Source organism: Cariama cristata, unplaced genomic scaffold (assembly GCF_000690535.1).
Source record: "Cariama cristata isolate BGI_N322 unplaced genomic scaffold, ASM69053v1 scaffold6083, whole genome shotgun sequence".
NCBI lineage: Eukaryota > Metazoa > Chordata > Aves > Cariamiformes > Cariamidae > Cariama > Cariama cristata.
In genome coordinates this window covers 8103-21940 of record NW_009610053.1, presented here as the reverse complement: position 1 = coordinate 21940, position 13838 = coordinate 8103, and the positions used below count along the sequence as shown (strand labels likewise).

Below are 13838 nucleotides of genomic sequence, written 5' to 3'. Positions count from 1 at the left end.
CTCTGTAAGAGAGAGGACAGTGGATAAGGTGGAGCGTTGGTCTGATTCAGGACAGCCTTATACCAAAGGCTCCTCCGCTGTGATGCCTTTTCACCGAACATTTTGCCTTCACAAAGGCAACAGGCTTTCATCTACACAGACAACTTAGTGTCTTCTCCGACTCTTAACTCACTTTATTTTTCTGTAATGTTGAGGCCTGAACATTATATTTAGCCTGACTGGAATTTGGCAAGTAACTTTCCTTTTAAAATTGTTTTTTGTCTCTTCATTGGATAGTTAGATTGTCTGGGGATTTTATTCAGCAGAATGCATTCCCATAAATATATTTCAAATAGGCAGAATCACTGTTTGTATTAAGGCGTCTATTTAGGTTATTTGAATTTAGAACTGAACATGCAAAAAACTGAACAAGGGACAAGATTGCACGGGGGCTTTTCAAATGAGAGGAGGACTGAAAATGCATTGAAAGCTTTTGGATGTGAACGTACGTGGCATTGTGGACAGTTGCAGTGGAGAATATAATGCAACAATAAAATCATTAAAGTACTTCAAGTTTGGAAGTAATCTGGGTTCTTGGCTTGCATTGCATTTAATAGCTTTACATTTATGGGAGCCACTCCAGTTTTTAAAGGCAGCTTCAGCCTTCAGACTGATTGCACTTACCACCCCAGTGAAACTGCAACCCATTAATTTTTTACCGAAAGGATCTTCCTAGTTTGTCAAACACATCAAGTGAACATTTTAGAGAGTGCAGACCACAGCAGTATGAAACCCAAAACCTTATATCGAGAGAGAATGCTGGATTAGCATGAAGTAAGGGTCTGATTCTGTTAATAAGCGCTTTAGTAAATTCACTGCTATACGAAACTCCGTTAAAACCAGAGATACCACATATCCAGGTGAAAACAGTCAGGGACGCCTGGGCAATACCAGGACCTACAGAAGTCTCTTGTGCTGTCCCCGCAGGGAAGGGCTGGCAGCGGTTCTCCTCTGGGATGGAGAGCCGCCCAGTACCCCAGGCCCCTTCTCCCTGCGTGCCCGTCGTTGCCGTCCTGCCTCGCAAGGAGCAGCCCAGTCCCCTCCGTGTTTATATCCCCATCATTAAGACCAAGCCTTTCCAGTGTCTAAAACCAAACTCTCGCTCTCTAAAACGTTTGCACATTTCTATGTTAAACATCTGCTTAGGTGGCTCTGAGACAGTGTGTTTTGGTGTTGTTCGTGTGCAATCTAGTGCCGCTTCCTCAACGCATGTGTCCCTTCCCTTCACAGCCTACTCGACACCCAGCACCTCCCCCGCAAACCGATTCGTCAGTGTTGGACCACGGGATCCAAGCTTTGTAAATATCCCTCAACAGACTCAGGTGGGCCGCTTTCGACTTCTCTGTATGCCTGCAGCCTCTTCTTCTTCAGTGTACTCTAACGTGTCCCCGCGGAGCCAGCTGCATTGCCGCTGTCACTTCACCCACATGGTCTCAGTAACTACAGTGAAATGTCACTTGCAGTTTGTTTGTCTGTTGTGTTTTTTCGGGCTTACGTAGTAATAACGCTGCTTTCGTAACTGGAAAGATCTCTCTTGCTTTCTAGTGCGCAGGTTTTTTTCCTCTAGGACTGGGTTTTCAAAGACTTTTGCTCCAACCTGTTCCCTAGGCAGTGCATTTAATTGCATATGCAAAAGGAGCTCAGAGAGACCCATCAGGTAACAGTGCACCTTAGTCCCCCACCAGATACAGCGGGAGACTTCTCCAATGACTTCCATGTTGAAAAAATAGACTCGAATTCCTGGTTGGCCATTTGCATGGTGGGCTTTGAGCGAGCAGGAGATTTTGTAATTGCGAGCACATCTGTTTCCTTACACAAAGAGAAAAAAGTCCAGTTGAGGCAGGCCTGTAAAGCCAGGTTAACCGAATTCATAGTCCTGCTATGGTCAAATCAGAAGCTCAAGTAAACATTTGTGTTTCTTTAGGAGAAGGACGAGGTTTAAATGTGCTTTTTCCAAGCTGTATCAAATTCCCAGGGTCGATTAAGAAAATAGTTGTTGGCAGTTTTGTTAGCAGCTAATTTGAGCCAGATGTTGAAAAAATTAAGTCTGTGCTTAATATCACGTTGTCATGGGGGAGAAGGTATAAAAAAGTGAGCAGAACTAGTGCTTTAGGACAACTGTAGTTTGTAGTTTTAAGTGCCTGCTCGACTATGTTACAATTCTTTTAAAGGTCAACAGCAAGAAATATTTGTAATTTTGTTTTGAGCTGGTTGTGATGACTAAAAAGTAGTAATTCAAATAACTAGCAAACTGGGGAGTACTACTCTTAGGTCTTGTAAGTTCTTTCAAATGGTTTATACGCATCTGAATAATTAGTGTGCAGATTAATGGCCGTCAGATGCCACAGTCCAGCGTATGCATGAAGACAGACTCCTCATTGCGATGGCTTCAGCACCTACACTGTCAGTGAAACACCAGTCACTCATTACCGAAGATTTTCAGTTTACAGGGCTGCAACCAGATGCCTGTGAACACAATGTGTTTTCTTGCTATCTGTTCTTTGTGTACAATTTGTTAGGGGCTTTAGTTTATAGCTCTGTCGACAGCACAGGTTAAACTACGTTGAATCTCAAACCTTCACTGCATTAAACAGGGTCACAGAAAGTACACCAGCAGTGCAGAGCACAGTTTTAACCCATCAGGTTCTGATTTTTTTTTCATACCTTAACAAAACACAGCCTGCACCCCATTCTTCAGGCCTCTTCCTTTATTCAGTTCCTGCATGTGACAAGTTTTCATGTGTTTTCACATTTAAATCATATTTCTCCAGTTGTTTTGGTAACAACTGGAATACACAGAAATACAGTGAAGTTGGGAAACAGGAATGTTAAGGTATGCTGTTAAAGTCCTTAAGCATTCGGCCTTTTCCTTCATAGCTCGGGAAACTTGAAACCCTTTGGAGAATGCCACTTACCTTTTCCAGAAGACCTGAAAAACTACTAGTTGGTAAATTGATTATGTAGTAAGACACAATAGTATTAAGTCTCCAAAATATCCTAAACTTATTTGCATGCTGCAGCCTAGGTTTCCCAGGCAAGTTTGTTGACTGTAAACTTTTATCCTCCTTATTTATGACTTAAATCATTTTAAAGTGCTCTAGCCTTACTTTAAGTGCTTCGACGTAATGCAGCATAGTGAATAACAATGCTGTACAGTGAAAAACAATACTCAAGTACAGCTTTCAATTAAAGTCAAACATGCTGCAGTGGGTAAGGAGACTGACTGCCAGTCTCTGACTCCAGCTGCATCTCCGTCCTTCTATACATCATTACACCACCACAACCCACTTGATACCAAATATATAATTGATCAGCAAAACTCACTACTTATTCATGAAACAACTCTGAAGTTTTAAATCAGAGAAGTGAGGTAAAAATACTAACTGCAATGATTTGGGATTTACTTAGCGTTCCTCTAAACAGACATGCTTTTGTATGCTTTTTGCGGGGCATTAGTATATAGGACGATCACTTAGGATATTTTCAAAATGAAAATATAAAAACACATAGGACTGTGTTATTAAAAGCAGCTGGAGTGGCTGCTTTCCATCACGATTTTTATAGTACGTTCGGAGTCAGCCTAAGATATGGGTCCTGAGGACCACTAACTGCCAGGCCACACAGCTCCCTTAGACAAGAGGAAGCAGTGAACACTCAGAGCTTCTGAAAGTCAAGCTTAAATATAAGGGTTAAGCAACTCTTTACTGCTGGAACAACAAAATAAAAATGAAGACTATATCTGAGCATCTGCTTTTTTAAAACTACGGTCCAGCTACAAGCTATAAGAAAACAGTACGGTCAGCTTTTTGGTGGCCCTGATTTTCTCTTCCAATTGATGGGTCATTTGACTACAGGCAGTAGTTATACATCATCGTTATTAGTCTTAAAATGCTGCAAAAGTGAGTCTGTGCACAGGGATGTGACAGCGCCATTCAGAAGTCACATTTCCCATACATGGGCATTGAGAGGCTTTCACAGAACATTGGAATAAAATCACAGACAAATGTACAACAGCATGGCTGGGTTTGAGCAAGGATCATTCTGTCCCGGGCTGTTTTTAAACAACCAAAACCAGTACATGCCTTTCTTAATGGGCATTATAACAATTAGCAGGAGACATTTCCATTAGCAGCATGTTCTGATTTATGTCACATTGCTTCAAATATAATCCCTTAAAGGAATTTTATAGAATTTATATAATATTTTATTTAGAAAAAGGCTGTCTTCCTGTGTCAACAAAGGTTGTAGCAGGATGACACCTGCGTGATAGAAGAGACCAGGAAATAAACTGATTTAAGCCAGTAATTCTGATTCCCGTGACAGAAGCCCCAAAAGGGCTGTTGGCTTTGTCTGGTTTAGCAGCTTCAAAACTTTTCAGTTGGTTTGTTTTTTCATACACTGCCTCAGCTTACCCCATCCATCACTCTGCCACTCCTGTGGCTCACCGCATAATTGTTCTATCTGGGGCGTTATTTGAATCTAAATTTCTGTTTGAGCTATTAGAAGCAACACTTGACTTGGCATCCTCTGTATATGTTGACAAAAAGGCACAGGTGTTATAACCTTTGCTTGATAAATCATTTACTTTTGCTACTTAACTCGCAAGCAATATGGGGGCATCAGCTTTTTAACTGCCTTTTCCATATGCAAATCAGAAATACAGTATGCCTGGGGTATACAGGCTTTAGTTTCAAAAGCAAGCTGGTCTAGATACCTCATGACTAAGTAATAGATAATCTCTCGTATTGCCAAGGACTTGTAATAAAGAGAGTGGTAGAGGAATGGGAAAGTACCATCACATTAATTAGGGACTAGCCTATCAGCAGCAACAACACTAATAAAGAATAAAGGGTTCTAAGTTTTGGGGTTGGTTTTTTTCCTAACCAAGTGATAAAAGTAATTGTGAAACACAGGATAGGTGCTCAGAGTACATGCAGCTGGTTACACTGAACTAGCAACCTGCTCTTTGTGACCGGAGCTTGCGCCGTCACTCGCCGCTCTAAATGGCATTTGCTGATCTCTAATGCCCTCACCTTGCTCTATAGTACAAAATTCCTTTAAGGATCGTAAGTATTCAGTGTGCTGCAGCTCCGCCTTCACTAAACATTGTTTACTAGGCTGAGTCCTCTTTGCCACCTACTTACCCTACATCTTCTTGGAAATTGTACTTCGGGTGCTAAAAACAGCTGCTGAGCAACACATGCCTGCTCCATCTCATCGCTCCTACCTGCCAGTAGCCTGTGTGCCCTCACAGTGAGGTTACAAGGATGCGCAGAACAGAAACTGTCTCCCACTGCAGGCACCCCGGCCAAGGATCACCTGCTTTACCACCTGTGAGAAACTAAACGGTTTTCTTCTCTGCTTCAGAGAGAAAGTGTATCTTGCACCCTCTTGACTAGCTGTTTCAGGAAAAATTCCTCTCTAATGTAAACATGCTTTATATCAGATCCATCCCAGTTAGATTCTAAAACTCAGTTAAGTGCAAACCCAAATATTTATTCCCTTACCTTTCTGTAGGAAAAGATACAACTATTTTCTAGAAGAACAGAAGCAGAAGCTCTTCCTCCTTCTGCCTCTGCACGATCCCAAAGTTACAGTCAGATCATGGATAAGTAAGCCAAGGTCTTGTCTTTTCACGCTTTCCCCGGTGCAGCCCCGGCTACAACAGTGCTCTAGATACAGATCTTTTATAACGCAAAACAATTGAAACAAAAGGCCCGTAACCTACCTAGGACACCGCAATAAAATATAAGAAGAACCCAAAAAATCAAACAAGCTTATCTAGGCAGCAACACGACAAGTATGAAAACCAGCAAGCTCAGAAGCACAGCCGTGCTCTTGCTACCAACCTTACAAGGACCAGGTACAAAACTGCACGCCGTGAAACACCCGCATAAAAGAGTAATGCTGCCCTGTAGTGAGTTAGGAGGGGAGATTACTGAAGTTTAGCAGAATGTTTATAGTATAAGGAAATTGCTAACTTCTTTAGATCTGCTCCTGTTCTCTGCCCTTCCTGAATTAGACAGTGGTATCTTTGTAGCTTCTTCTTTTAGGCTTTTATTTATCTCTAAAAAAACCACCTTATGCCTCCGGTGCATACACAAACCTAATTGTACAATTACTTTCTTTTCGAGAGACAAGGGAAAGACTATTTTACTTCCCCACAATCCTTTTAGAAAGCAAACTGCAACCTGCAATTTTTCACTGGCAGCACTTTAAAACAAAGGGCATGAGAAAAAAAATGAGCTTTACGCTGTGTCCCGTAGGCTAGCAGATGTGAGCTCTGTCAGACAAGGGAGGGAGGCAAATTCCAGAGTAGATGGTCCTTCTGTGATAACAGCCAGGCACTGCTGCCTAGACACTTAATTCGGAGGAGGGTGGTGCAGGTGATGCCCCTCGCCGCGGCTGGAGGTGGCACAGGCAGGGAGGAGGCAGGGAAGCGGTCTCGCAGGTAACAAGGCCCGAAAGCGTCTAGGATTCATAGATCAAAGTCAGCACCTGGAATAGGAAGTTAATGCCGTTCCTCCAGAGCTATCGCTCCTGCAGCTGAAACCGCATAGCTGTTTTGTGCCCAGGTTCCATTGCCACCCTATGGAAGAAAGAAACCAGTGCACACATTTTTCTTTTGACAAATAAAACATGTGCCTCGCTTCACGGGGATTTTCCATTTTTTGCTTCTCGCTGAACCCCTGCCACAGTGCCCTGCCCTTTGCCCCATTAGAAAGGGACACAGAGCTGCCAGACTCCCGCACAGCTCGTCTTGCTGCGCTTTATTAACGAGTCCCACAAGCTGCCTGTCCTTTTCTGCCTCTACATCCTTCTGTCTTTCTCCCATTTCCCAGCACCCGGGGATTGCTCTGGTCAGACAGGCAGCACCGGCTGGCCCTTGGGGAGGAAGGGTAAGGTCAGGATTTCGTGGTATCGCTGCAGTGTGCTAACAGCTGAGCCACCGCTTTGCTTCGCGGAGCAGTTCGTGTTCAGAAAAAGTGTAAGGGGTGCGTGTGGCTCGTACATTGCAGCGGACGTGCAGAGAACATGAGAGGCTGCAGGAACAAGATCAGGCCTTTTATTTTGGGGATTCTGAGCAGAACTATTTATAAGCCAGGTCAACGCTACTTGTTGCTTAGGTGACTGTTCCTCCCCAGGATAAGCATACTTCTCCTCAAGGCTGAATGCACCGCTTGCGTTTGAGTGTGAATGAAGATCAAGAACACTAATTTGGAAGCATTCAAATCAGTTCAGCCCCCTGAGAATTACATATTCCATAAAGTAATCTCCCTCGACCAGCACGTGTGGCTTTGGAAGAAACTTAACTGCAAAGCACTTTTAAGCAGAGACTTGACTGCCCTTTTCCTTCTCTTGGCCTGTAGCAGCAAATGTAGTAGCAGGTTCAGAACATCATTTGTATGCAGGAGTAACGTCGCTTCTGGGTAAAGAACAGAAATTTGCAGAGACTAGATACAAAAGCACAATTTTGGGGGGTGGCACTGCTACTTTCTAGAGTTGCTTAAGTTAGCGGGATCACTCTCCTTCCAAACTCAGCAGGGACTTTCCCGTATCGGCAATGGGAAGCGAGGGCTGCTCCCCTCCGACAGCTGGAGCAGAGTGACACAGTGCCCAAAGTGCCATCTGAATTTTAGATTGCTCTGGAGCGTCTGTGGGCCCTATACCCTCCTGGATGGCTTTCCTACTAGAGATTTCCAATACATGTAAGAAATGAGAGACCCAAAACAGAGAAACAGAACCATTATAATGAACAGTTGAGTGTGTGAAAAGAGACAGTTGTTTGTTTATGGGACCATTTAATTTAGACTGATTGCCTAGGCTGAAGGGTGTTGAAGAAGGATGGGCTGTTGTGGCCTTCAGCCCTATTATGACCACTGGAAGTTTTGATCCCCAGCAAACAGTATTTTGCTGCAGAACCAGTGGCACCAAGGTACTGATACGTGACCTGAATGCTGGTGCTGTCTTTCGTCTTCCACCCAGGAAGCAGCTATACTGGCCTGAGCTTGAGGGTGGCCTGGAGATGGCTCTAAAAACGTAGTGTAGGTCTAGAGACAGTGTGCATAGAAAAAGCAGTGTCAGTCTCTATCAAGCGTCAGCATGTCTCAGACCCTGGGAAGCTGAAAGAAGATTTCAGATCCTCCGTTTGCTTTGTGTTTGACCATATTAAACTCGCTCTTCTCTTTTGTTGAAATTAGTCACGGAAACGTTGGCTGAATCCGTTGCTGAGCTAAAATTGAGATGGTTCCTCCATGATGGGAGCAAAGGGCCCACATGCAGCCGTGATGCTCTTGATGTGCCCCGATCGCATAATAACTCCATCGCCACGTGTCCCCAGTGCAGCATGAGTGGGAACGTGCTGCTCTGATCACAGTTGCTAATGACAGTCCAGAGTGTGCTCCACAGAGAGGAGATACAAAGGTGACCAGGAATCAGGGTCACTCCCCAACTCCGGTTCCCTTCACTGCCAGTTCGGCTCAGTGCACAAAGCCCATTTAATTGAGCTTTCGTGCAGAAGGGCGGTATGAAATTCTCCTCTCAGATCAGTTCTTAAAAAGCAGCAGAGAACAGTATACCTCAAGAAGAAAGCACATATTGCACTATAAAGGTAAAGAGTCATAGAAAACTTCCCAGTACCATCATGTGGCCTTATCTTCAAAGAAGTGGGTGGGAGCCAAATCAGCCCAGAAATGCCTGGGTTAGTCCTCAGCAGGGGGGATCCTTTTTCCTGTGCTTTTTCTTCCTCCTCCTTGCAGGCTCCGGTGAGCAGTTCAGGCTTTTTTTTTTTGGAAACTAACACTAAGCATCCTATTTCCAATAGATACAGCATACAATTATTTACAATGGACGTAGACGAATTTCCCAAACTAAGCAATTAAACTTATTGCATTTTTCCCCCTCCTTACAATAAACAGGAAGCCTGTGTGTAAGGCACCCTTTCTGTGGGTTTTATGGCCATTACTTATGCTCCACAGTAGGGGAGAAGAGAGAGAAGAAGTAAGTGTGGGCCTGGTGGGAAGAGTTGGCAAATGCAGAAATATGATGAATGAGCTGGAGAGATTTAATTTCTTACTAAATTCTCTACAAGCTGTGTAACCTTTCTTTAGCTAAACAATTACTCTAAAAGGCAATGATTTTCTGTGTTTTCATTGAAAAGTCTTCATAATAACAATGGCCTATGTTCTCCTTCTTGAAGAACTTCTGCCAAAAAACAGTTTTCTTTTTTCCATTCAGCAGTCAGGAAACTTTCTTTTATTTCTATTTTTTCAATCTCATATTCCCCGCTAACATGGATTTACAAGGCCTACCACTTACTGCATGGGGCTGGGAAGAAGCTTCCCCTCGGGCCAAATCATTTTGGTCCATCTCCTTTATAGGGATTCTTGCATCTTCCTCCCAAGAGGAGGAGTGCCGCCACTGTCAGAGGCATTAATACCAGACCCAAGTGACCATTTAATCTGACCAAACATGACACTTCCTGTGTTCACAGGTACAGAGTACATGGAAGGGGGCTCCCAGATTTGTTTTTCAATGGACAAGCAGCAGCTTTTGCCACTGGTGTGGTGGGCTCAGTCGAGAGGGGGAGCAGGTACCGACTTTGGTGTGGTGGGGGACAGAGTCATCAGATCTTTAAATTCATCGGCCACGCTGCCGAGATGATTAAATCAGAGTGGCTGCTGACCCTCGCCGAACCACAGGGTCTTGTCACCGACTGGAGTATTGTAAGGACTGTGGAGATGCAGCACGGGCAGAGCACTTTCTTCCTGCAGAGCTGCACGTTTGTTCAGATATACACATGCATATGTACACACACATCTCAAATGAACAAGTATAAGGCAAGATTGCAGTTATGTGCCTCTTACTGCTTTTACTTGACTTGGCCGATTTCCTGGCCACCCCACGCCCGCCCCCAGCCTCCATTGCAGATAATGCTGTATTGGATTAGTCTGCCTCGCTGCTGCATCAGGTCCCAGATCGATTTATTGACTCTGTCAGAGTGGCTAGTACAGTAATTGTTACAAGAGCAGAATAGAAAGCAAGAATGTGTCCACATAAAATATAAAAATGATGTTTTGTTCGTTCTTTCCTCTTCTACCCTATAGATCCTTATGTGTTTACACAGTGGAGAGCACTTTACTTAAGTTAATCAGCTCCTTCTACATTATTAATTGCGACAGTTAGGGTGCTACATGGCAGCAAACGTATTATTGAAAACATTGATCTCACGCTCACGGTGTGGACCTGAGTAGGTTTTGTATTCCTTCCCTTCTTTTGCAACTGCTTTAGGGTACTATCAAATCACATTTCCCTGACTGACAATACGCCATCAATACCATTGATTTCAGAGAGGGGCAGAGCGATGCACATGAGAAAGAAAGGGGTGCGCAGAGGTTCAGCGTATTCTGTAGGCTTGGAAAGGGGTTGTTGGAGGTGGGTAATCGCAATAATTACATGCCTGGCCTGATTTCTCTCTTTTGTGAAGAGTAATAATTTAACAGCTGAAGTTTCCTAAGCGTTAAAGATTTGCGGAGATGGCACGATGAGACCTTTTAAAATGTGTATAGAGTGTATACCCTTAAAAAAAGACATACTGACTTTTTACAAGGGTTTTGGAAGTGTCTTTGAAAGACATTTCATGAAAGTTCAGCTTTCGCAGCTGATACCTAGATGAGCTCCATAAATTCCATACAGCCTGACAAACTCCAGTAGGTGTCACATGTGACCTGGATGGAAAAGGTCAGCAGCTGAATTTATGGTTTTTGCATTTACTGGAACATTAAGATTTTTGCCAACTGCCATATATACTTTTTAACAATTCTGCAATCAAAGGATTAGGACCACAATCTACAATGAAGGTCAAAAATTAAAGGCCACAATCCCTGCATCCTTCCCAATGGATAGGCATTAAGCTACCTCTGTTCTAAGAATCACCTTTGCTTAATGGCCTTAACACAGAGGTCAAGGAATAAATAAGCTCCAGAGGTGAACACCTTGCAAAACAGACTGTCTTGCTCTGAAATTATTACTAAATTCCCTAAGAAGAGACCAAAAGATGAGAAGCCATTTCTTAACAGAGAAGGACTCCCCAGTTTGCAGCAGATTTCATGTCCCCGAGACATTGAGCGTCACCTCTCCTAGTGCTGAACTATCCTAGACAAATATAAATAGCATAAAGGGGAAGGATTGGGGCTTCAAAAGAAATGCAGCAGAATGATCTTCAATTTTGTTAAAACCTGTTTATATTTTAAATTCAACAAAGGTGTCTGTTCTTAGTAAGGATTACAAACTGCATGCCAAGTTGTAGCTTTCAAACTTTACCTGGGTTTAGTTCAGAACAACAAAAGGTATCGTCTTGTTTTAGGCATTTGTTTTTATAGTATATTCTGCTTGAACAGAGGTAGAACTGGAAAAGTTTAATCCAAAACCGGGATTTAAAAAACAAAGTCTAATAAAAATCAAGAGGCTATACGTGAATATATCTTGTAGGCTTAACTATGGTAGCCTTTAGTTACTTTGGTTATTAATATTCAATTTTGAAAACAGTACTGACACTATAATCATAATATTTTCAGGCATATTCACTTGCATGACCCAACTCTTACATCATCTATACAAATACTAGTTATTACACATGAAGAGGTGCAGCCAAATACATTTCAGAAGCCAACAAAATGTAATTTTAATTATGAGATATGAGTAACAAAAATCACTACCAATAAAATGCAGCCACCTTTGAGGCTGAACACAGTAATTTCTGCATTGCTTGGAGCAGCTTTATACAACTTTAGGTATCCTTTTGTGCTTTTGCTATAACTACATCTTTTTAAATATGACAACAGAAAAGGTATCTTTTTTTTAAAAAGGGGATAAAGTTAGATATGAAATTTGCATGTAGGGTTGGTTTTTTTCATCCTTGAATGTGCTAAACAATGAGATTTGAGATTTCGCAGGAATACTTTTACACATAATGTTCCTTGTTTGGCTCTTCTCTTTTTTTTTTTTTTTTGGAAGGACTTTCTTGTAGTCTTTTGGGTTAAAGATCGTGTCTGTGACTCTATGGTATTGGACCCGACTGTACATTCATTGAAGTTGATGAGAGTAGGAGAGGGAAGATTTGTTATTGGCAGGAGTTTATTTTAGAAATACAATAATAGTTTTGTTTTAATTATGCTTGTATTTTGCTTCTAGCTATGCATGGTAGAATAAATCTAGTCTTTTTCAAATAAGATGAAGGTTAAAATACACGTTTTCTTTATGGGGAGGGCTTGCAGTGCAGTCATCATGGATCTCTAGTTTTTATTTTGTGGCTACAGGTATTATCTCTCAGTGACTCCAAAGCAATCTTCCTTGATGTAGAGATGGGTTTAGTTTTGGGGTTTTCCAAATTTACTGGTCCTGTAGGCTAAATCTGAAAATATAGGCCAGGTTACGTTCCGTCTGGTTCACTCCCAGCAAGGGAGGCTCCACAGACTCTTTATAAACGCGTTGTCTTCCTAACAGTAGTAACAAGGGCAGAATTTGTCCCAGTAGTGGTAACTGCTTTATCAGTCCTGTTGATGTTGCATGAGTCAAAACAGCGTGCAGATTCTTCTCTTGTAGGCTTTTCAGGAATACGAGGAGTAAAAGCAGTAACATTTAGAAAAAAAGAAGGAAAAAAAAAAAGATTGGGGAGAGCTGTAATTCTCAGTACAATGGAGCAGCTTACTGAGTACAAAGAGCCACTTCTATACAGTCTATTTTCAGAGAAAAACCTCACATTCAGTGACTCATAAAAGCAAAGAGGCACCTTTTGATTTTAAGTTCAAGGTTTACATTAGTAATTTTGTCTGTTTTCTCTGTTAGTATTAATTAAATGGAGATAGTTTAATTAGTACTACTAAATTTGATCATTAGTAGTAATTCATTCTGCCTGCCATACTGCACAAATATGATGAAGCAGAAATAACTAAATTGTTTAATTTCATCTCATTTAATGACTTTACACTCTACCAGGACTTTCACTGGCATCTCACAATATGTGTGAAAATCCCTCCAAGCGAGGCCACGACCCAACTGCCTTTAGCCAACCATGTCTAATACATTCCTCCTCATCCAAAGGCATATCGTGTCCTGCAAAGGCTTTTCCCATTTCTCCACCGGCGAGCTGGCTACCTCCGAAGGCTGGGTCGCCTCTCCTTGCCCCGGTCATCCAGCTCCTCTATCATTCCAACCCCGATGGCCCGGACAGAGCTGTTCGGGACTCATTGACCACCACATCCGTGGCCGGGGGCTCGCCGTGGTGTGACAGGAGAAGTCCCGTCATCGAACCCCACCCCGCACAGCCCAGGGGCCGAGCACTGAGCACAGGCATGGTGCACGGCCTTCCATTTGTCTTAGAGCAGTTTGTTCAGTTTAGCAAAGTACAAAGCATCAGGAATAATGCAGGTATCAAAAGTTCTCGCTTTCAGGAAGGTTTTTTTGTTCAACTCAATGCCCTCTTGGCTTTCTTTTTTTAAGGGGAGATTTGGGAAGGGGGGGTTCACTGCTGAATTGATTCATTATTCCTCCAGCTTACTGCCTACTTTAATTTTAAGGTCAATGCAGCAAAACCACCAGAGCTGCGTCCATGCCGCTATTTCTGTCCGTGTTAATTTGGAGACCGGTTTTGATCTCCTTGCCCAGTACACCTAGGACTTGCCAAAACCCCGATTCCTCTTCCCTTTCTGCGGTCTCCAAACCCCAACCGTTCTCTGCCCACTTCTGAAAACGTGCTGTTGTCTCGGCCGCCTCGTCCCGGAGTCCCCAGCTCCCGTGCT

General features: G+C 42.9%; 1 protein-coding gene across 1 annotated transcript in view; it reads left to right on the top strand.

Annotated features, from left to right (window-relative positions):
- The window catches only part of NFIA (nuclear factor I/A), a gene marked incomplete at both ends in the record, with an annotated part of 125853 nt that extends 124492 nt beyond the window's left edge, over positions 1 to 1361 (top strand). Inside the window, one exon of the mRNA XM_009697747.1 lies at positions 1270 to 1361. Coding sequence (XP_009696049.1) covers positions 1270 to 1361 — 92 coding nt within the window. The remainder of the gene's footprint in view (positions 1 to 1269) is intronic.
- Positions 1362 to 13838: the final 12477 nt, after the last annotated feature.